At 38.3% G+C, this 25151-nt stretch overlaps 1 protein-coding gene across 1 annotated transcript; it reads right to left on the reverse strand.

The window, feature by feature from the left end:
* Positions 1–1406: 1406 nt before the first annotated feature.
* Positions 1407–24131, reverse strand: rnf166 (ring finger protein 166). Its single transcript, XM_026309430.1, has 6 exons — positions 23445–24131; positions 20766–20922; positions 20105–20217; positions 19398–19512; positions 17847–17954; positions 1407–6162 (listed from the first exon to the last, which is right to left on the reverse strand). The coding sequence occupies exons 1-6, from the start codon at positions 23615–23617 to the stop codon at positions 6097–6099; spliced, it is 732 nt and encodes a 243-aa protein (XP_026165215.1). The 5' UTR covers positions 23618–24131; the 3' UTR covers positions 1407–6096.
* Positions 24132–25151: the final 1020 nt, after the last annotated feature.

Genomic DNA, 25151 nt, shown 5'->3' on the forward strand with positions numbered 1-25151 from the left:
AAAGTAGTGGGTGAGTGTCCAAAACCGTTAGCTAATTGAGTGTACTATATAGTCCACTATATAGTGCTGCACTAATGACTGAGGGGTTAGGGACTAGTGTAGACATTCGGACACAGACAAAATTGGATGAGAAACAAGAGGAAACGGGGAAAGTGAGGCCAGAGTGGCAGGTTCCTGTCAAGACTCCTTTTGTGCATATGCAGCAGTTTTAAATGAGGTCACATTAAGAGTGCATTATTTGATTTTTTTAAGCCACTTGGGGGAAGTGGAACAAGCTGAAGGAGAAGTCATGTACAGCTGACTAGTATTGAACTGTAAGCAGTTATTAATAACAGCTCATTTGTTATGAACTAAATCCATTTAATACATTAATCGTTATAAAATTACAGCTCAGTGTTCACATATACAACTTTCAGCTATGGTATGTTAGAGCATTCATGCACTGACTTTAAGAATTTCTACAAAAATACAAAATTCATTTTTAAATAAAACCCATCACAATGATCTACACCAATAGTGTCTCTGTAAGACAACCAGATAACTGGTATTATTACTATGTTTAGAAATAATACATAAATAAAATACATATTAAACCACACTAAAGGCATACTTTGAATTTACGTCTGCTCCTTATCCATTGGTCCTCAAATTCAAATTCACTTCAGAGTGAGAAGGTGAATCAATTCATTTTGATTCAACCTATTTTGAATTTTAAAAAGTAAAACTTGGTTAAAAAGTAAAACTTGGTTTCAAGCAAGCTTCAGTTCAATTATCGAAGCAGGACATACATCTTCAGCTATTGGGCAACAACAATTTGATAATTAATTAATTTGTAGACTATAGATCTACTGTCCTAGCACAGAGTATCAGTAGCATGTTGATACTAAATGAGCCTGCTGGCTAGTTAGCAATATTTTACAGATAGGTTTGGACTTTTCCCATCTATTATAAAACAATATTCAGATGCCATATGTATTACCATAACAATTCCCCCTATTCATGCTCTCTGGAGTGTAACTATGCTGTCAGAAATGGCAATATTATCCAAAGACCTTGATCTGTGCAAAATCGTTAATATGAGATGTGGGTAGTTTTAGGCCAGTAGGGATTATAAAAGGTATTTTTACTAGTAAATTGCATCTTCATATTTCTTCATCAGTGTTTTCTTGCAGAGCTCTGAGGGGTTATACGTCTTCACAGCTGCCATGATGAAATACAGAAAATCAACAATTAAAGGATGACCACATGATTTTGTTACCTTGGACAAATGGAGCTCTATTAGTTCCAGCTTAACTTACTGTAAAATGCATTTGCCTTTTAGGTTGGTATGTGAGGAGGAATGATTACAGCAATAACATGTGACATTTGAGTATTGTTTTGACCCAAAAATCTGAACAACTCATTTGACCTTTACAAGTCAGTGTTTAATGTACATTTTCAGAAAACCTTGATTCCATGTCCAAAGCCTGCACAGTATTCTACAGTTTAACACACTTTGCCACTGACCTTCACTTTTTAAGTGACTGTGTGAGTGTAAACTGCCCTTAAACAGTCTCAACAAAAAGCAGTAAGAGTTTCACAAGATATTAATCCAAAAGTACAAAGCAAAAACCGATTATGTACACTTCCTGGAGAAATGTATTCAACTCAAGAGCTCACAAAGTAGAAAATAGATATGGAGCACACAAAATGTAACAAAATAATAGTCCAAGTTCATCTACAGGGGTAGGTAAGATAAGGCCAACAAATATTAGGGACCAAACATTTATAAAAGATTGATATTATAGTGTGAATCTAAAAAACAACAAAGAAACAATTGATTTTGTGAGGTAAGAATTTAAATTAGCTTTCATTTTTTTTCTTAAAACTTTTCCATTCTTACATTTTGAGCAAGATATGCAATACAGAGAAGGACTACTGACATTTGAAATGTCGTTTGTATATGCTAAAAATATTAGTTATGGGCTTTTCTTTGAACTGAAGATGAAATGTCACATTCAAAGGAAAAAACCTGAATCAAACAGAATTGTGACAATTTTCATGAAAATGTATTAACATGAGCAAGACATTTAGGCTTATCCAAAAGTTTTATGACTGTAATATGGGCATGTACAGAGACAAAAGAAATGGAGAGTCATGTTTTAGAAAATAACACAAAAAATTAAATCCTGATGAACATCAGGACATCAGACAGAGGCTAAGATTTTGCTACAATTAACATCTGCACAATTAACATGTATACTGCAAGGTAAAAATCACTCAAGTACTCAATGTATTCATATTGGCACAATATCGCCAGTTTCCACGTTTCCTTTTTCTGATATATCTGACAAAACACTTACAATATGTTTGTGCCAGAAAGCAGATAGACCCCATGTCAGCTAGAGGCTGGTATTCAAAGAAATAGAACCTAATTTTAAATAATGGAAATCTATATTGTCAATGCATTTATATTTTTAACCCTCACTACTAATTCAGAAACCATATAGCCATCTTGAATCATCAGCTGAAGAATGTTCACAAGTCATAAATATGGGAATCTTTCACATCTTCACACTTTTCCCTTTTACAGGGCCTTAATCTTCCAGTGAAGTATCATTCTGTCCCTGGCGGCTGTTGCTTAAAGAACATTCTCAGTGAATTCTAATTATTTTGTCCACAAAAACATTATTGGAAGAAAGGAATGGCACATGCTTCCCATTTAAATGAAGTAGTAGTCAGGTAAAACATAACAGTTATACAAGCATTGATTATCTATCAAATAACATCTAACCCCTTGTACCTTTTACAGTTTACAAGATCTTTGTCAATGTAATTTTAAAAAAAACTCATTCTGCAAGAGAATTTCATTGCAAATTTATTAAACAAGAATTTATACAAAAACACTACAACTAGTACAACTATTACTAAAAAAATGTATGCATTAAAGTGCAACTGAATGCATTCTACTGTGGAAACATTACCCAAAGTCACCGTATCTATTTTATCCAAAATCTGCTTCCATGGAAAGCATGATTTCTATGTGTATGTGCAGATTGGCATCTATATGGCTCTGTGTCATGACAAGAACTGCCACCTATTGGTTTAAACTATAGAAAATGTGTGTTAAACAAGTGCTATTGTTTTTAATCATGTAAAGGTTTATTGTTGTCTGTGTGAGATTGTTGTGTGTGTGTGTGTGTGTGTGTGTGAAAAGCAATTCAAGTCTGTAAATCAACATCAATGTTCTTGAAGGGTTGTGGTTTGAAACAGAAACACTGTTCAAAAATATATTTTTTATACTCATCTGTCTTGACAGATGCATCATAAAAATATTCCTTATAGCAAGAAGTGGACACACTAAGATTTTGACATGATGACATAAAGGACATATATCTTTTTTGATTGCTTTCCAATTAATCTCTACTGAGCAGTCTGGTAATAAAAAAATGCTAACAAGAGCAAAAAATCACATGAATAAGAAAAAAAAATATATGCCTTTACAGGCTGAATGGGTGTTGATACTGTAAATGTTAACATACTGCAGAGTTCATGATGGTATTACTGAGTTCTGAGCTGTTATGGACATGATCCTTCCTTCTTCAGTGCAGTGTTCCAATTCTTTAGTCAGTTGCCTTTTCTCTTTCCTGTTGCCCTCAGTGAAGGTGAGATGGACAATAATGAATGACCTGCAGCTCAGCTTTCAGGATTTATATCATATATCAGCTTATGAAGCTTCCTTTTGGTGTTGCTATATGAAAGTTGAGATCAAAATACCAATTCATCATGTAAATGTTTAAACTACTTCAACCTAACAGTAAACAGGACTGAGTGTTAATGTGCCTAACAGGTCTGGATGTCAGTTGGATGTCTGTCTCTGACACCTCCACATATTGCTCTTGAGGTCACACTACCAATTAAACCAGGTGACCTGGAATCCAGTTAAAGGAACCTTTCATATTTTCAGCTACTGTGGCCAACACGGATGATGGTTGCAATTCTGTTTATACTATACTGAGGTTCTGCAGACCCAGATGTGTTACTTTTCATCATGTGACCCTAAATGGTTATGGAGCTTTTATGCTAGTACTTTTTGTTATTTTGTTGGTCTCCAAATCATCACTTTTCATGCAGTAGCAATATACTCTATAGGTTATTTGGAAGATGGAAAGAGTTGAATGAGCAGAAACAATCTGTGTGTGAGCGCAAAGTTTTGAGCGCAAGCAGAGGAAAATTATGCTCTCAAACTACCAGTTGATGCTCGCAAATTTTGAAAGGATAATAATGCCATAATTTAGCTTTGTGTATGTGCAAAGCTGGTAGTATTGTGACTGAAAAGATGGAGCCTATTAAAAATATTAAGCAAGGTGGGTTTCCCCCTTGCCAGCATCTCAGCTATTAATATCACAAACCTCATTACACTAATCAGTTCTCCTGAATCCATCAGTCCAGACAAATATTTACCTCCAGCCCTTAATTGAAATCTGACAACCGGCATCTTACAAATTTGTATTTTGTCTGAGTGGTTTATTTGTCTAATTCATTTTTTTGTGTGTGTGCATACAAAATAACAATAACATACAATAAGATAAAATCAATGAAAATATAACATATCTAGCTCATGGGAATTTAAAGCCCAGTATAACATATTTGTATTTATACTTATATATTAGTAAGGGTTTGGTAATTTACCAGTGAGTTTGCTTTAGATTATCATTACCATTTTACCATTTTACAATTCTGTTATCTTTCAGTCAGCATTATTTTTATAGTTGACATTATCCACATTTATCATGTACCATGTAGTATCATTTGTTACGTTATAGCTACTTTATGACATTTTCTCAATATCTAATTATAGAGACATCCGTCATTCTATGTGTTTTGTCCAGAGTCTCACTAGATAATGTCAGCCAAAGTGCACAATCAATTCTGAAAAGTGGAGGTAGAACATTCAAAATACACCCACATCAGGACTGTTGTATTGGTGGTCCATATTGCCATACTGTGTGTATGTCCACCAACGGACAAGAAAATTCCCATCTCTTGTCCATTTCTACCAGGTTACTGCAGTAAAAGGTTAGTGAATGGAAGGAGTATTATTATTTTATTACATGAAAATCCAGGGAATTTTGGCTTCTCCATGCATGATGGTTTGACTTCTCATCTGAAAGCCTTTCATTTCTATACATTTCATTTCTATCTGAGCAGCAGGATAAATTCTTCTGTTCTGATCAATTAGCCTCCCAATGCTGTCTTGATAACTATTAGTGTTTTTTTCTGGTAAGCACAAAATACATCACACCAGTTCTGGTAGAGATGAATAGAGGAGCTACTGGCTCATTGTGTTTTATACTATAATTTGTTTGTTGTTCACTGCTGCAAAGTGTGTACTAATTAGTCTTTGCTGCCTAGCTACTATCTATGAGTTCTTTTTAAAAAAAAAAAGCAAATCTGCTGAACTTGATCACTCCAGACTATCCTGTAATATACTATGCTGTATGCTGGAGGCTGTTTCCTCACTCAACCAAGTTACTCACAGTCAGAAGCAGTCAGGACTTCATAGCAAACAACTGGTAACCAGAGGCTTGAACTGTTGATGAGGGTTTTAGAGTTGGCAGACTTCAGAATGCTTCAAATTTACATCCAAGCAGGTAGCCCTATTTCCAAGCTGTAGGTTGGTATTTTTAAAGTTATTATAAGATGAGGTTTGTTTGCATCCAAACAACTTAACATCTTGTTATATTCACTGGATCCATTCCAAACCAACAGGATAATTTGAGTTCCAATCATCACATTCCAATAAAGCTGTGAAGATGCATGCAAACTGCTTTTGTTTTGTAACAAAAGCTATACATCTGAACAACTACACCAGGAAAAACATCCATGGCATGCAAAAGAAGTGAGGTTGTCACCAAAGTCCAAAGTTGGCTGGACCTCTCTGTGATATGAATCTCTGTAGAGACTGTGTGAACCTGGCTCAGTCAAGTGTGTTTGTTTACTGGATGATACCTTGTGAGTGAGGGAAGAACAACAGCGGTGCAGATGGACGTGTGTAACAGCAGTTAGGGTGGAGTTGGTACCAACGGGGAAACGATGGTGATGGTGTAACTGTGGTCAGTTTTCAGCCAGTGACAGTGCGAGAGCTGTCTGCAGTGCTGCCTCTTCATCAATGCTGTAGTCCTGACAAAATGCAACAAACAATAGCTGCTAGTCACTGGATGCTAAAGGAGATTGTTCCATCAGAAATTTGTATTTATTTGCACAAAAACAATGTCATTTTGTGTGACTACATATACTGTATGTGCAAAATCCAAACAATTTTTTCACTGCAGTTATTATAGTCACATATTTTCTGATATAGAAACAATCATTTGTGAATCATTTTGCTGTCTAGCTTTTACAAAGACATAGTAAACATTGTATCGTAAAACATAATCCATCCTTCCATCCATTATCCGCTTATTCATATTTCGGGTGACAGAGACCTGATGGAGACTATGTAATTTCTTAGTTAAAATTGATTTTGGGACAAGATCTATATGAAAATAAAATTATAAACATGATATATATTTAGATTCTTTACTCTAAAAACCAGATTGAAACTTTATTTTCATAGTGAAAGCATCTGTTGGGTGCAGGTGCTCAGAGAAATAAGATATTGGGAGAATAGTAATAAGTAACTAAGAAACTATCACTGATTCATGCTAAAAGAATAAGTGGTGCAAAAAATTGCTGTAAGAGTTGTAAGACTGTAAGACTGTAAGAGTTGTGAAATGAAATGTGGGTAAAATTACATAGTTCTGGGATTAAAAAACTGTGAAACAATGTGACTTGCTTGGTTTCATTTTAACAATAAATCCTAAATTCTAAATCTTACTGCAAGAACGTATCTGCAACTCCAATTTAAAAAAAAGTTGGGATGCTGTGTAAAATCTACATAAAAACAGAATGCAATGATTTGCAAATCTCATGAGCCCTTATTTTATTCTCAATAGAACTCAAAAACATATAAAACATTTAAACTGAGAAAATGTACTTTTTAAAGAAAAAAATATGATAATTTTGAAATTGATGGCAGGAACATGTCTCAAAAAAGTTGTGACAGGCCCATAGTGTAGAGTCACTTCTTGTTTCAACAACAGTCTGGGAACTGAGGAAACCATTTGAAAGAGTTTTTGGAAAGGAATGTCCCATTGTTGCCTGATATATCTAAGTGACATATTTTTCATTTCAAAATGCACCAAATATTTTCAATTGGTGAAAGGTCTGGACTGCAGGTAGGCCAGTTCAGCACCTGGACTCTTCTACTACTAAGCCATGCTGTTGTCATAAATGCAGTATGAGGTTTAGCATTGTTCTGCTAAAATATGCTCATTACTATCTGGATGTCCTAATATCTTAATAAAAAGCCTCCAATTAATCCAGAATGCCGCAGCCAGAGTCCTGACAGGAACTAGCAAGAGAGATCATATTTCTCCTATATTGGCTTCTCTTCATTGGCTCCCTGTAAAATATAGAATAGAATTTAAAATCCTTCTTCTCACATACAAATCCCTTCATAATCAAGCTCCTTCATACCTTAAAGACCTCATAGTACCATATTATCCCAATAGACCACTTCGCTCTCAGAGTGCAGGTCTACTTGTGGTTCCCAGAGTTCTCAAAAGCAGAATGGAAGGCAGAGCCTTTAGCTATCAAGCTCCTCTCCTGTGGAACCAGCTCTCAGCCTGGGTTCAGGAGGCAGACACTCTCTGTACTTTTAAGGCTAGACTTAAAACCTTCCTCTTTGACAAAGCATATAGTTAGGGCTGGCTTCAGGCAACCCTGAACCATCCCTTAGTTAGTTATGCTGCTATAGGCCTAGACTGCCTGAGGACCATCGGTGCACTGAGCTCCCCTACCCTAACCCCCCCCCCCCTTCTCTCCCACCTCATGTATATTCCACCATTGAATGTTACTAACCTTGTGCTCTCTCTCTCCCCTAGTTTGTGCTCTCTCCCTCCCTCTCTCTCTCTCTCTCTCTGTACCTTCTGCAGGTGTCCCTGGTCCTGGAGCTGTTTATCGCTGATGTGCAGTTACTGGCCCCACCAACTTGCAGTGTCTATTTGTTGTTTATTGTTGCTGTTCTTTTCTCTCTGCTCTATCCACTCACCCCAACCCGTCGAGGCAGATGGCCGCCCAAACTGAGCCCGGTTCTGCTGGAGGTTTTTTTTTCTTCCGTTAAAGGGAGTTTTTTCCTCTCCACTGTCGCCAAGTGCTTGCTCATAAGGGAATTGTTGGGTTTTTAGTTTTAGTTTTTGTAAAGTGCCTTGAGATGATTTGTATTGTGATTTGGCGCTATACAAATAAAATTGAATTGAATTGAATTGAATTGAATATGCAAGGCCTTCCATTAGAAAGACATTGTCTGAATGGGAGCATATGCTGCTCTAAAACCTGGATATATTTTTCAGTGCCTTTCCAGACGTGCAAGCTGCCCATTCCATAGGCACTAATCCATGTAGTGATGTCCATCACATAATCATGCCTGTTTGTTATGATGTGGTGGTGATGGTGAAGGATCAAGGTGCAGGATCCAAATGCAGGACACCAAAATTTATTTCCTGGAAACCAGGTACAGACGCAGCTGAGAACTCTTTCAAAAGCAGGGGCAGAATAACACCATCTCTGAATACTCTGCCGCTCAGCGTATGATTCACATTGCCACTCAGCGTAAAAGTCCAGAAACTCCACCACTTATTGTGGTGGAAGGTGACCGTGGTGACCTTTTGTGGGTCCACCACCTGCAGAAGGGACCATATGGGGCCAGTGCAATGTGGTTTGGGCAGCGGTCGAAGGAAGATGCCTTGGCAGCTCAACCCTCAGATGGCTAAACTGGCTCTTGGGACATGGAATGTGACCTCACTGGTGGGGAAGGAGCCTGAGCTTTTCTAACCAGGGTCACAGGGACCTGCTGGAGCCTGTCCCAGCTCTCTTTGGGTGAAAAGCAGGGGTACACCCTGGACAGGTCACCAGTGTATCACTCACTCCTATGGGCCATTTAGAATCACAAATCAACCTGACATACATGTTACTGGACTGTGGGAGGAAACCAGAGTAAGTTTGAGAGATACCAACTAGAAATAGTCGGGCTCACCTCCACGCATAGCCTAGGTTCTAGAACCAAATTCCTTGATAAAGCTGGACTTTCTTCCACCTTGGAGTTGGCCAGGGTGAGAGACAGTGGGCTGGCGTGGGCTTGTTAATACACCCCAACTTAGTTGTCACATGTCAGAGTTTACCCCAGTCAATGATAGGGTTATATCCTTGGGCCTTCGAGTTGGGGAATGGGCTGTCATTGTCATTTGGGGTCTCTAAGAGGGGTACTGGAAAATACTACAACTGGGGACTCCATCATTCTACTGGGGGATTTCAACACTCATGTGGGCAATGACAGTGAGACCTGGAGAGGTGAGTGGGAGGAACGGCCTCCCGAGTGGTATTCTGTTATTGGACCTCTGTGGTAGTCATGGTTTGTCCATAATGAACACCATGTTTGAACATAAGGGTGTCCATAAGTGCACATGGCATCAGGACTCCCTAGGTCAGAGGTCAATGATTGACTTTGTAGTCGTTTCATCTGGTGAAGAGAGGGGCTGAGCTGTCAACTGATCACCACCTGGTGGTGAGTTGGATCTGATGGTGGGGGAGGAAGTTGGGCAGACCGGGCAACGCATAGTGATGGTGTGGGTGTGTTGGGAACGTCTGGCAGAGATCCCTGTACAAGAGGTCTTCAATTCCCACCTCAGACAGAGCTTTTCACACATCCCAAAAGAGGCTGGGGACATTGTTTCAAGCCTCCTTTGCCAAAATACCGGCATTGCTGGAATTATATCAGACTTGTCTCTGGTGCATATTGGACTCTGCCAGGGCTCAACAATCCTGCTCATTATCTTTATAGACAAAATTTCTAAGCATAGTCAGGTGTCAGAGGGCATCCATTTCAGTGGCCACAGGATCTCATCTCTGTTGTTTGAGGATGATGTGGTACTATTGGTTTCATCGTGCCAGGACCTGCAGTGTGCACTGGGGCGGTTCACAACCGAGTGTGAAGCAGTCAGAGCATGAGATTGATGGATCAGCACGGTGTCTGCAGTTATGTATTTGTTGTGCCAGTCCATCATGATGAAGAGGGAGCTGAGCCGTAAGGCAAAGGTCTTGGCTGGGCACTCCCTTACAGATAGGGACAGGAGCTCAGTCATTCAAGAGGGGCTCAGCATAGAGCCACTACTCCATCATATCGAGAGGAGCCATTTGAGGTGGTTTGGGCATCAGGGAAGACTGAGAACATGCAGGAGGGAGTATATCTCCCGGCTGGCATGGGAATTCCTCTGAGTCCCCCCAGAAGAGCTAGTGGAGCTGTCTAAGGAGAGGGAGGTCTAAGCATCTTTACTCAGGTTGCTGTCTCAGCGAATTGGCCCCGGCTAAGCGGAAGAGAACGTAAACTCAGCTTTTCACAGATTAATGAACCTCCGCCCATCTTTATTTCTGAGTCCCTAATTCTATAAGATGCTCTTTTTATATAAAATCATGATCTTTTGCCAATGAACATAATTATTTGCAAAATGTTCCTCCAGATCTTCCTTGATAGTACTGCTTACTTTTCCAGGTTTTTGTTGTTGTTGTCCCAACTTTTTTGAATGTGTTACTGTCATCAATTTCAAAATTACTTTTTTTCTTAAAATGCTACATTTTCTCAGTTTAAATATTTTATGTTTTCTGTGTTCTATTGAGAATAAAATATGTATTTGCAAATCATTGTATTCAGTTTTTATGTAGATTTTGCAGTGTCTGAACTTTTTTGTAATTGGGGTTGTATATATTTTGGCAATATGTTGGTACAGTGGCTATGTATTCCTCAAATGAGAAGAAGTGACCAAACTCCTCATGTACATTCCCATATGTTATTCCATATGAAAGGTCATCATACAGTGGGTACGGAAAGTATTCAGACCCCTTTAAATGTTTCACTCTTTGTGTCATTGCAGCCATTTGCCAAAATCAAAAAAGTTCATTTTATTTCTCATTAATGTACACTCAGCACCCCATCTTGACAGAAAAAAAAAACAGAAATGTAGAAATTTTTGAAAATTTGTTTTGTTTTTTGTATATAGATATATAGATATGTTATGTTTGACTCGCAAATTGCACACCCCATATTAGTAGGGAAGGTGGTGATAGCAGATGTTTAGGGGAAGGCACTGTGTAGGGGTGGGAAGTGGCAATATATTTATTTATTTAATTTCTTCTCCTCTATCTTTTTTTTTGTTTTGTTTTGTTTTGATGTTGGTGCTCTGTTTTATATATCACTTTATTACAAGTTATGTTTAATATGTACTGATGGACAGCATGGTAAAATTTGTTAGCTTTAAGGTTCTGTGCTAGGACCGATTCTGTTCACCCTGTACATGCTTCCCTTAGGCACCGTTATTAGGAAGCACTTTATTAATTACCACTGCTATGCAGATGACACTCAGTTTTATCTATCTATAAAACCTGATAACACAAACCAGTTAGCCAGACTTCAAGTGTGTCTAACTGACATAAAAGCCTGGAAGACCAGTAACTTTCTACTTTTAACTCAGAGAAAACAGAAGTTATTGTATTTGGGCCTAAAAACCTCAGAAATAACTTTTCTAAAATTATAGCTACTTTATTAGGCCTAGCCCTGGCCTCCAGCACTACTGTGAAAAACCACTACTGTATTTTTGACCAGGATAAATCTCTAGAACTGCCTTCTTTCACTTGCACAATATTGCCAAAATTAGGAACATACTGCTCAGCGACGCTTCAGTTTCAAAAAATCGATATTGTGTCAAGAAGACGGGCTCGAGCATAACATCACTAATAGACACCACAAACATATCGAGATTCATTAGTTACCTGAGTAACATGAGCCTTCCCTCCAACACAACTTAACACGTTTTTTTCTATTTATAGCACAGGCACTCCAGTCTCCACAGAAACTCAATCATTAATAAAAATATTTTTAAATGTCCAGTGTCTGTGCAGTCATTTAACTTCATGAGGAAGTTTATTCAGCCACATACAAATTCTTCCTAAAGCCAAGACTGAGAGATTCAGGAAGTCTTTTGTGTCCACTGTCATAAGACTCTATAATTCCAGAATATAAATAATATACGTATATATGATATATATGATATGATGTATATATGATATGTATTAACTGTCAAATTTATTCAGAACCATGGACACTTTTAAATTTGACAAGACAACAGCAGCCAAAACCACCTTGGCTTTAATGAAGGATCTAAACCTAAAAGATATTTCCCCTAATAGCTTTATACTTTGGGATACTCTAAAAACTTATTTGAGGGGTCAAATAGGCCTTAAAAAACAATATATAGCAGAAATAGAGGAATTGGGAAAATAAATGTTACAATTTAAAAAATAATTCAGGGTTGGTCAGGGTCCAAGGAAATATGCCATTCATCCATCCGTTATTTATACCTGCTTATTCCTATTTAGGGTCATGGGGATATGCTGGAGCCTATCCCAGCTCTCTTTGGGTGAAAGGCAGGGGTACACCCTGGACTGGTCACCAGTCCATCACACGAAAATATATAAATAAATAAAAAACTGAGATATAATACATTACATACTTACAAAATTGAAAAAACAATTTTGAGATATTATAAACTTCTGTCCCGGCAATTATGGACAGAGGAAAGTTCAAGGACAGTTAACCCTTGTGTACTGTTTGAAAACACTATCCTTTTGTTATGTTTGGGATGAAAACATCCACTAAAATAAACTGCTGTAAAAATATATCACATAAATATTTTTTCAACTTTTTTGCATAAATCTGTTAATCAACTTCAGCTCTGATCAAAAGTATTAAATGTTAAAAAGAATTCCAAGATTTTAATAAATGTCAATTTCATAAGTGATGTCACAGATTTTGGGGAAATAACACAAAATGACTTATTTTCAATATAAAAAGTGATTGTGGACTGGATATATTTTTACCTTTTATCACAGTCTTGGATATGTCAAAGATTAGTAAAAACACTGATTTTGATGCATTGTTAGTTTTTGTGCAGAATCAGATTTTAATTTTTTCTGACTAACTTACTGTTCGTGGATGTTTTTGCCCCATTGACTGCCACTGTAACGACATTTTTTGACTGCACAGCCATGACACTGTATAATCCTGCATTCTTGATGGTTGGTGGTTTCCCCTGTTGGGAAGAGGTAAAATTTGTGATTTTTTCTGTTGACAACCAAGTGGCCCCATTAACCCTTTACACAGCCCTGTGCATAGAAAACTTAGTTTCTGGCTTTTATATTGAGTTTTATATGAGAGCAGTATCAGCATATTATAGTGTTTATGTGTCTGTATGTGTAGGTGTGTGTGTGTGTGTGTGTTAAGTCTTTCGAGCAGGACTTGCGGGATATCACCTCCTGCTCTTTGCACGTGTGTCTACCACAACAGATGAAAGTGCTGGCTGTTCTTTTTTTTTTTTTGTCCTTTCCACAATGTGCATGATCCCCTCTTTATTCCCGAGCTGCTGGTGTCTGTGGTCCTGTGTCTGGAGGCACAGCTGCAGAAGACTGCATCCATCTTACCAGTGCAGCTGCAACTAGTGTGTGAGGGAGGTGCTCTACAATATTGATGCAGAGACCAGAGAATTTCCCAGTTCTTCTAGGAACAGCTAATTATTGACCTATGGAAAATTTTAATATTTCCAAAATGTCAAATTAAGGTTTGTCACCAAAAATCATTCCATTTGGTGAAATACAGTGAAAATTATGGACAGATTAAGAGTGAAAAATGACCCTTGGTGGATGAAAACATCCCGAACAGTACATGAGGGTTAATGCAATCCAAATCAAAACAGATTCAGTGTCATATAATCCAACAAATATCAATGATACATTTAAGCAGTTTTCCCCAAACTCATATAGCTAGATCAGAATTAGTAGAAGATCCAACAAAGACTAACAATTTTCTGTCCACTATTCAACTAAAATTTACCTACAAGACCACAAAAGTCTTGCTCTTCCCTCTACTAAGGAAGAAATAGAGAAGACCTTGGGCTTATTACAGGCTAACAAATCACCAGGGCAAGATGGTTTCCTTACTGAATTACTTTAGCATCTACATCTCAAACTTTTTGTGAGTGATTTTCTACTGTAAAAAAAAAGAAGAAAAAAAATCCAGAGATCCATTAAAATGCAAATCTTATTATTAAATACAGTGTATGAACTGATCTCTAAGGTCTTTAATCAGTATTTGCCATAATGAATAAGTCCAAACCAGAATGGTTTTATTCCAAAATGTTCATCAGTTAATAATTTACGTAGATTTTTCAACTTTCCATTTAGTAAAAACCAAGGATGAACCCAGTATAGCTGTGGATGCCGCCAACCTTTTGATAGGTCGGAATGGCCATATCTTAATAAAATATTAGTTAGGGCCGGAGACCTAACTAACTCAAAGCCCTATTGTTCTGTAAAGATTATCATCATCATCATCATCATCATTATTTTTTTATTTGTCACCTGCTGCCAAAAGGGGACATTTTTAAACTCACGAAATTTACCACACACATCTGTTACCACAGTGAGGAGTCTAAACCATGGGTGTGGCCCAGGGACTCCATGGTACCCCCTTATGTCAGTGAGTCTTGTGGTTGGCATGTAGTTTCAGCTACACACACCAAACTAGACACACTCACCAAATAAACAGGAAATGTGTCATAAATTCACCATGCATTGTTTGAAAAACATCAAACTTCACTGGTTATTGAGAATAATGACTATGATGCTATATGATGATATACACATCTGCAACATAACAGACTGATGTAGCACCACTGTCTGGTAACAGAAAGAATGGCTTTTTAACCTGTCTTGACTTGTCTCGCCAAATAAAGATTGTTAATAATAATAATAATAAAGTTGTGGAATTTGGCACACTCTCATTAGTTCTGTACATTTGATGGACATCCCATCTTGAGAGTGCAATACAAGATGGCAACATGGCAGGGCTTGCAGCACCGGAGGTGCTCAGGCCATCATTGCCGCTCGCGGCTATATTCAAGTTTAGGTTTGGTCACTCATTTATTAATACTATTCTAAAAAATTCTATTCTATTATAGACACTGGGCCAATATTACGACTAATGGACAGATTTCAACAGCATTTCCCTTGAGTAGATCGAGTCGACAAGGTTGTCCCTTATTTCCAGGACTGTTCACTTTGGCTACTGGATCATTGGCCAAAGTAATTAGACAGGATGCAGATATAAAGGGCTTTAAAGTAGGCCAAATAACTCATAAAATTAATCTTATAGTAGCTGATATAATTCTGTATTTAACAGACCCAGGTAGATCTCTCATTAAATTACGGACTTAAATTCCTATGGTACTAACTTGTAAAATTTGCATAAGCTTAATTATTGCACACTGTGTATTAAAACTGTATTTACGTAGGTGGACAGGTTTGCATATCATTTTAATTGGAAGAATTACCTGTGTTAAAGTTAATATATTACCAATATATTATTATGTTCCAGTCACTACCCATTCTAATACTGCCAACTTTTTTTAAAACTATTAATAAAAAGGTTAGACAATTTATATAGAATTGCAAAATACCAAGGGTGCCCATGGAAAAATTTACTTGGGATTATAGATCAGGAGGTCTTCAATTACCTAATTTTAAAAAGTAGTACTTGGCAGCTCTTCTTTTTTTTCCTCAGATTTGTGTCAAAGTGTCAGGATTCATGCCCTGCTTCCTGTTTTGGGGACTCTTATTTTGTAGTATTTCCTGTGTTTTCCAAAGTTAGTTTGTTTTAGCTATATGTTCTCTTTGTCCGTGATTTCTTTCACCTGTGTTCCCTGGTTTCTCCTCCTCTTTGTCTCGCTCCCTCTGCGTTTGTTTATGTGTTCTCTAAGGCAACTAGGTGGATCAGGGATTTTCTTCTGAACATTTTTCGATCTCCTGGTTCCTGAGTCTCACGCCCCCTGGCTCCTCTTTCCCTTTGAGTGGCCACACTCTCCTTGGCCTCTCCCTTTTCCTGTGTTCCACATTACTGAACTCCAGTTTCCTTGGTTCCATGTTTCCTGGTTCCTGTGAGTTAGTACTCTCCTGAGTCTCCTCAAGTTTCCTCCTGGTTCCTGTTCTCCTTCCTCCCCTGTTTCCTGTGTTCCGAGTGCCCTGGTTTCTGTTATCAGCTCCACTGGGGTCTCCAAGTGGTTCCGGCATTCCATGCCTCCCCTGGTTCATGTGTCCAGAGTCTCCTGCTGTTCTCCCCTGTGTATCTGCAGTCTTTGCCTGTTTCTCTGTGTTTCCTAGTCCTGCTACAGTGTTCCTGGATTCCTCTCACTGTGTAAATACCATCCATCCATTATCTATACCCAAGGGTCACGGGATCTGCTGGAGCCTATCCCAGCTCTCTTGGGGTGAAAGACAGGTTACCAGTCCATCGCACGGCCACATATATACACACAACCTCACACACTCACATTCACTCCCATGGGCAGTTTTAGAGTCACCAATTAACCTTAACCTAACATGCATGTCTTTTGGACTGTGGGAGAAAACCGGAGTACCTGGAGTAAACCCAGAAAGGTTCCTGATGGGTTGCGAACCCAGGACCTTCTTGCTGTGAGGCAGCAGTGCTAACTACTCATCCACCGTAGTGCCCCCGTGTAAATACCTTGGTTGAGTTTTTCGTTTCCTGTGTGGTGTTCAGTAAAAGTTCTTTGCTTGCAAACTTCGGTCCAGTCCAAAATTCCATTATTCAATCGTGACACAAAGTAGCTTATCAACCACTATTAATGCACGGTATAGACTAGTTCATTATAACTTTCTTCAACTTTATTTTACTCCATAAAAATTACGTAAATTCAAACCTGAATTGTCAGAAATGTGTTTCAGATGCGGTATAGAGGTTGGCTCTTTGCTACATTCTACCTGGCCTTATACAAAGGTGAAGACCTTTTGATATGACCTTTGTGACACTTTGACCAAAATTACAGCAGTCACCTTTCCATTAGATCCAGAGCTATGTTTATTAGGAAATTTTACAAAGCTTAGCAGATCTCTGATTAATTCCCAAACTAAATTCATAGAAATGGCTTTTATGTGTGGCAAAAAAATGCATAGCAACCACATGGAAATCTGATTCCTCTCTATTTATTACTAAATGGTTTCTGGAAATGACTTGCTGTATTCCACGTGAAAAGATTACATATTATCTGAGAAAAAAATATAACACCTTTTTGAAAATTTGGCAGCCTTATTTAGATTAGACCATCAAAGGGACTTGATCATTTTTGGTTGGCTATAAAACCTTTTTATATGATAGAATACCTTATTAATACAATTTATTTTCATGTTTGTCTTTAAGCACCAACACTTTTTTTAAATTTATTAACTAATTTGTTTATTTTCCTGGCTATTTATTTTGTTCCCCCTTTTTGTGTTGTTGGATATAAGTGCTGGGGATGGGATTTATATGATGTATGTTCAAGATGTTTAAATTATATTTTTAGTTGAAAATAAAATATTAAAAAAAAAAAAAAAGAGCAGGATCGATTTTGCTCACTTGCTAATCCAGCCTTGGCTTTCATTAAAACTACAGTGGAAATATCCACAGTTATGGCCACTCTAATTCTGGAAAATTATTCTGATTTACCTAAATCAGTAAAGCTAAAAAGTTAAACAATCCTCTTAAGATACTAAGATACTCAAAAGAAAGCAAAAACTAAATTGAATAAAAGCATGTTGTCTTTCTGAGTTACTGAAATTATTATTTGATTTCCTTGCAACAGCAACAGCAGTAGTAAACTTACAACAAAGGTGTCATAAGAGAACTTGTGTCTATGGAGGAGATGCTGAAGGAAATTGGAGCTCTTATAGCTGGGGTCTCCCCAGGGCATGGCTGAACATACTGGACACACCTGGAAATATAAACATACGGCTTAGTTAACAATAAATTACTGTCAGATCTCATAAGGCATTCATATTTGTATTATACACTGGACTGAGGGCTTTAACTACTGCCTATCTCTAAATAAAAAAACCATCACAGCTGTCTTAACCCTTGTCTTGCTCCTCATGGATCGATATAAAACTGTTCTGCTGATTTAGTTCAAATGCACTTTACACAGTTACAGAGTAGATGTTTGGTTTACTGGAACTGAAGTACAGCACCTGGAAGAATGAGAGTTCAAGTGTACAATTAAAAGAGTGAAAAGACTAAGGTATTAAAACAGTAAACTACACTGAAATCGCCCTTTTCAAGCAAAGAGTCACAAGAGCGTAAATCCGAGGACAGGTATGTGGACTAAACCTTATTTGTTATAAAGTACTTAACGTCTGCTTTGTTAGAAATCAAATAACAAAAGTGGTTGGGAAAAGAAGGAAGAGAGAAGGAATGACATACAATGGTCCATGGTCAGTCTCAAACCACAGATATTGTGATTATGTGATCAGTGCTTTCAACTCAAAAGCCACCAAGGTCCCCATTCTAAATCATCTGAGAAGTTGGCTACATAACTCTTATTTAAACATTAATAACACTGGATTGCAAGCTATTATTGTCTGGGTGGCTATGTCTGACTCTCACCTGTGTTCAGTAATGATACTTTTTGACAAAGCATATAGCTAGGGCTGGCTTCAGGTCACCCTAAACCATCCCTTAGTTATGTTGCTCGAGGACCATCGGTGCACTGAGCTCCCCTACCCTAACCCTCTCTTCCTCACATGTATATTCCACCATTGAATGTCACTAACTTTGTGCCTTCTCTCTCTCTCCTAGTTTATGCTCTCTCCCTCTCTCTCTGTACCTTCTGCAGGTGTCCCTGGTCCTGGAGCTGTATATCGCTGATGTGCAGTTACTGGTCCCACCAACCTGCAGTGTCTATCTGTTGTTTATTGTTGCTGTTCTTTTCTCTCTGCTCTATCCACTCACCCCAACCGGTCGAGGCAGATGGCCGCCCAAACTGAGCCTGGTTCTGCTGGAGGTTTTTTCTTCCGTTAAAGGGAGTTTTTCCTCTCCACTGTCGCCAAGTGCTTGCTCATAAGGGAATTGTTGGGTTTTTAGTTTTAGTTTTTGTAAAGTGCCTTAAGATGATTTGTATTGTGATTTGGTGCTATACAAATAAAACTGAATTGAATTGAATACTCAACTCCGATGCTCTTGTAAAGTGTCACTTGAAGAGAAAAGACATTTTGCAATGGTTGACCAAAGATCACTTCTCAACACTGGAGCTATGCAGATGATTCCTGGATTTCTTAAAATGATCATGCACTAAAAAAGGCTGTTTCTGGGGCAGATTGAGGACACTTCTGTTGAGCTAACAAAACCAGAATTGGTCTATCTTATTAGGACAGTCTCTTACCACTTTATTAGGGTCATTACGGTGGTTATCTATACAATGCTTCACCAGTTGCTGCTGGTCCAGGTTTCTGGCACCACAGAATGGACACACAAATGTAGACCGGTTTGGAATATTGCTACATATGGGAGGAGACACATACATAAATATAAGACTTGTTACATTCTTGAAACAGGTCATTTAATCCTTCAAACTAGTCTTGGCATTTATCAGGTGCTGATGTCTAATGATTTATATTGTCCACTGTATTCATGTATAATTTGTTCATTTAATTGTAATTTAATTGGTGCCTCTGCATTGCAAATTCAGGCTACATATGGAATTTAGCATTAAAACTCAATTCTAGTTATAGACACCTCAGTTGACAGAGTCAGACCCGTTTCAAATAAGCTTCTGTGTTTCTCTGGCTTTTGGCCCTGTAAGGTGCACTACTACTACTACACTCGAATTTGAGCAATTTATTATTTTTAACTAAAAACAAACTGTTTAAATACAACAACTTACAGGTCCACTGAGGCTTTCATAGCACTCCTATGGCTGGTACCCATGGGAGCTGTAGTTGCTGAATGCTAAAAAAGAGATTTTGGCTGTTCTTGACTGATTAGACATTTCAGTGTAGCTAGAAATCTTTCTGAAAATCATCTGAAACTGGTAATGTGAACTTGTGTGCTTCTGCAGTTAAGCACTTTGCATGGTCAGTTTTTGCATACCTTGGTATCGGTTGGGAAGTGGGTACCACAGGGACAAACTTGGGACAGTTGGCTATCTGCTCCTGTACTTTAGAACAGGAAGCAATGTGGGACCTCATCTTTACCAGAGCCACCTGGGAATGAACAAACACACAGACTGACCATCTGTTTATACATGCTCACTTCCAGCACAGTTCACATTATTACCAAGATTTTACATTTTTGGTTAATCTGTTTTGTATAACTCTGGGCTCACCTACTTTGCAAATGATAATGTTAGTGCATGTTGCCAACCAGGCTGTCCAAGTCAGCATCAATGTTTAGTGCTACTCACTAGTACTAGTTCTAGTAGTACCTACAAGCTTAGTTTTTCTGACTTTTAGTTTGTCCTATTTCTTGGCACATTTCCACTGTGTATTTTGCTACCAGATATATTTTTGGATATGTTTGCATATGGAGGTTATTGTCAAGGGTCAATGATTTGATTATTGGGAGTGTACACTGTGTATGTGTGTGAACTGTAACTGTGGTAACTGTAAATAATACATGCATTTCTTACTACAGATATAAAATTTGAATCTGTTATACTGGAAGAGACAATCAAATAATAATCAGACACCCAAAATGAAGAGCTGCACCTGATTTTCTAACATGACTAATGAATGGTCAGTGTCTACTTTACCTTCTTGCTACAGCCCCTGCAGGGTGCTTTGTATGAAGCGAGCTGCTTCTCCACACTGGAGGACCGCTCTACTTTCTTGGGATCAAAGGGCACACGACAGAGAGGGCAGAGAGGTGAGGTCACCTGAAGGCATGGGTGCAAACACTCCCCACAGAACCTGGAAGAGCAACAGATTGGCAAGTAAAGGTTAAATTCCTGAAGGAAGGTACAGTGATTGTTAGGGCAGAGGGGCAAATGTTCCCTTTCATTCCCCACCCCAATTTACTTTGGTGAACTAGAGATCACCTCTCTAAAATTTAATGGGGCAGTATAGTCCGTCAAAGATGTGCGTTGGATGGTGAGAGAGCTAGCCTCCCTACCCCTACACTGATAAAAGCAGTCTGTGCCTGATGTTGGGCCACCTCTTCCCCCCAGTTCTCCTGATGAAGTGCTTACCAGAGTATGAGCCAACAGAACCTCATGTGGGGAGTAACAGTACAACACACACATGTTGCAAAAATTTGTGTCAGTATTGACTAATATTTTATCCAAAAGACAGCCACTTTTTACCTTTAAATAGAAAAAGAAATGAGGCTAATGAGAAATCACCTCAGAAATGAGGTCTGGTCTGATCTTTGTTGTTCTTTTCACCACAAGATTAGTTTAGAAATGCACCTCTTGGGAGCCCAGAGGGTGAGAGATGATAATGTCATTATGGCATCTCTTGCATACTTTACAAGTCACAGTTTACTACAAATGACGATCAGCTTTATCATGCATTGTCTGTTTCCCAAACAGTAAGCCCTCATTTAGGCATTTCAACAAGTTACAAAAAAAAAATAAACAAGTGAAGAATACAAGTTCCTACTTTCTTTTAAAGATATTTTCTGTATTTTAGGCTGATATCTGTCTGAAAGTCTTACTTTTCTTACATGTGGATTTGCCAACACATGGAGCAAAAATCATTTTTAACCTGTGTAATCATTGACAACTTGTTTTATTTTCTTCTATTATCTTTTTGTAGAGGTTTGTCCTTTTTTTCTGTGCACTGTAGGGGACAAGGGAGTCTACCTGGTACCAGGTACTATCCCATAATGGAAAACCCCAAAAAACTGAGTGGAGTTGAGTCGAGTGGAGCCAAATAGTGCTAATGGAAAAGCCCCAGTAGAAGGCTCTAAGTCAGATGATGGTTTGGTTTTATTAGGATCCTTTTTAGCTGATGTCACCATCACTGAGGAGCTGTCCATTTATGAACATTGCTACCAGGTCTGAGGGAATCTAGTCCCCTAGAAACCTTGATCACCCATGATTGGTTTATGATTTTTAACACTTGGAATGTTTTTTGTCTCACACCCTCTTCTTTATAGTGGAAGTGTTACTGGGGTTGTAAACATTGAATGCTTAAGTAAACATGCCTTCATACATGTAACATTACATGTAAAGTTACAGTGCCTACAGTGCCCCTAGATAATGGTAAATCTTTGTATCATCATCATACCTAAAAATAACAGGGTTGGAAAAGTGATCAGCCCTCTCATCTGTTCCTTGCCACCCCATCAAATAGGCTGGCTTTGTGACCGTTCCCAAACCCTTTGGATTTGCTACTGGGTACTTTGTAGCTTCCCTGATCAGTATCCTCCTGACTTGTTCATCCTGTTTAGGGTGGCAGCCCCATCTAAAGCAGGTATTGGTGACACCATAAGCTTTCTATGACTTAATAAAGCTCTGCACAGGAATCAGAGAGATAGTTAAATCACTACATCCTTTTTCCAACCATTAGAGGACTGCCATGCACTCATAATAATGGAACTCAGAGTTTTACTCTATTCAGAACTACCACAGTGGGTGTAAAGTAGGGGACAATTAGCCAGATGTATTTTCAAGAATAGGACTGGTTATACCATATTTATAGTCATTATTCTAATACACTGATCACCTTTTCCAAACCTGGTAATATAGGTATTATACAAAGACAAAGTAGAAAAATATCAATGAATAATAAAGAGAATCAATGAATAATAAAAAAGCCTAACAAAAAGTAACAAAAACATCCCCCAACAGTACATGATAAGATATATGAAAGCATTTAGATAGATAGATAGATAGATAGATAGATAGATAGATAGATAGATAGATGCAATTTCAATATATATGCAATTAATTTAATTCCCAGGGTGAAAATGTGACGAATGGTTAGGATTATATGGTATGACGACTTTCTCTAGGAACTGTAAATACAGCCTAAACAATAAAGGATTTTTGAGTTCAGTACTGATATTTGAGTTTCAAGATTGTGAACAAATTATCACCAAAAATTACCCAAATCCATTTACTTTACCAAGAATTGCGAGCACAATGCGAACTAGAAGGGGCACATTACAAGAGAATCTGAGCTAATTATAAGCTGAATATTGTATCTGTAATGATGGAGCAAACATCAGTCTGCTGGGTAAGACAGCATTTCCCAGTACAGTTGTTACCAGATGTTTTAAATGCAGACTATTTCGAAAAACAGTATGTGCAAAATAAACTCACCAGATCAGCTTTTGTATCATCGAATACAGTTATATAAAACATAATACATTAAAAACAAACTGTGTGCTTCAATAAAGAAGCTGCTGGGCATTTAAAAGCAATATGGCACCGTATGTCCACACACAATAACAACTATCCAATCAAGAACTACATTTTCTACTTTACGTGTGAGCACAGCTGCCGATGCTGACAGGTTTGTAGTAGACCTCCAAACAGATGGGACAAGAGAACTGGCTCTCGATGCTCTCGGCTGGGGCTGCCAACGAGCCTGCGCCGTTGCTGGGCTGCTGCTGGCGGAGCTGTGTGCTGGCCGAGACAAAGCTCCGAAACATCGCCATGATGGAGCCGAAGAGGATCTGCAATTGACGACAACAGCTGCCCGACAGAGAAGCCCGTCCAACTGTTCAAACCGATGCTAGCTCGTGCATTATCCGTACAACAAATTCGCTATAACGCTATGTCGTGCAAACATTGTAGCTTTTCAGTCTACTTATTATAAAATTAGCTTCAGTAAAGCAAAGCATTATTTTTCCCTGGCTGTAGAAGACACGCCTGAGAAGTAAACATTGGGAGCAGGGCTCATTGACGAGTGTCAGCACGGTACTACGAGGATGACCTGAATAAAACATAAATCTATAAACTCATGGAGTATAACTAGCGCCTCTTCCACTTGTTGTCAAATTAGCGGTTTTAGGAAAACGCCTGTGAAAGCTGGGAAAAACATAAGTGGCTACAACAAAAGCCCTCCACACGCTGTGCTTGATGGAGATTGTAGTCCTAGAGTTCATTTGCTGACAGTGCTCTGCAATTTTTAAGAACTGCAATCCCAGAATTGCGTTTAAAACGACCGGACGAAGAGCCTCGCGTTATCGCCATCTATTTAAAACGTCCACAAATCTGGTAAATCAGGTGGCAATCCACACAAATCCCAAGAATGTTCAATGGCGAGTCTAAATCTCTCCAGTACTAGTATTCCAATAGAATGCTAAAGAATTTGTTTAGTTACACTATTATTAACACAGTGTCAATTTTTATTTATTAGCTTATGCCTGCATTTGCCTTTCAGTTTCTGTTTTTATGTGTAACAGTCATATGGCTATAACGCTAGGATACATCCATCCATCCATTATCTATACCTACTTATTCCTTTACCACGGGGATCTGCTGGAGCCTATCCCAGCTCTCTCTGGGTGAAAGGCAGGGGTCCACCCTGGACAGGTCACCAGTCCATCACAGGGCCACATAGAGACAAACAACCTCACACACTCACACTCACTCCTATGGGCAATTTAGAGTCACCAATCAACCTGACATACATGTTTTTGGACTGTGGGAGGAAACCAGAGTACCTGGAGAAAACCCACACAAGCACAGGGAGAACATGCAAACTCCACACAGAAAGGACCACAAGGACCTGTGGTCCACAACAACAGTGCTAACTTTTATTTTAATATTGTACTTTCATAAATTGGATCCTACATTACTTATAATAGTGTCACAATAGTGTCTTTCAAGCATACATACCATACACTAATAAATTATAGCATATTACTGTAATTGTACAGTGCAGCATATTGTATAGTCTTTAGCCTGTATTCATTATTTTTATATTTTTTGTTGTATTTTTTCACATACTTCATTGTTTTTTGTGTTTGATGTGACTCCTAACTGAAACTTCCTGTTGAGATTAATACATTTTTCTACTTTATCTACAAACCAAACCAAAGATGTCAAGAAGTCATTTACCCATTTATTTACAAAAGCTGTCTCGTGGTTTTGGGATAAAGGAATGTGTAGCTTCTGGAGATCCAAAGTGAACCATTCCTGTAATGATTAATAAAAGTAATGACTTCAAGAAAACTGTGGCAGATT

The sequence above is a fragment of the Mastacembelus armatus genome, chromosome 15, assembly GCF_900324485.2.
Source record: "Mastacembelus armatus chromosome 15, fMasArm1.2, whole genome shotgun sequence".
Taxonomy (NCBI): Eukaryota; Metazoa; Chordata; class Actinopteri; order Synbranchiformes; family Mastacembelidae; genus Mastacembelus; species Mastacembelus armatus.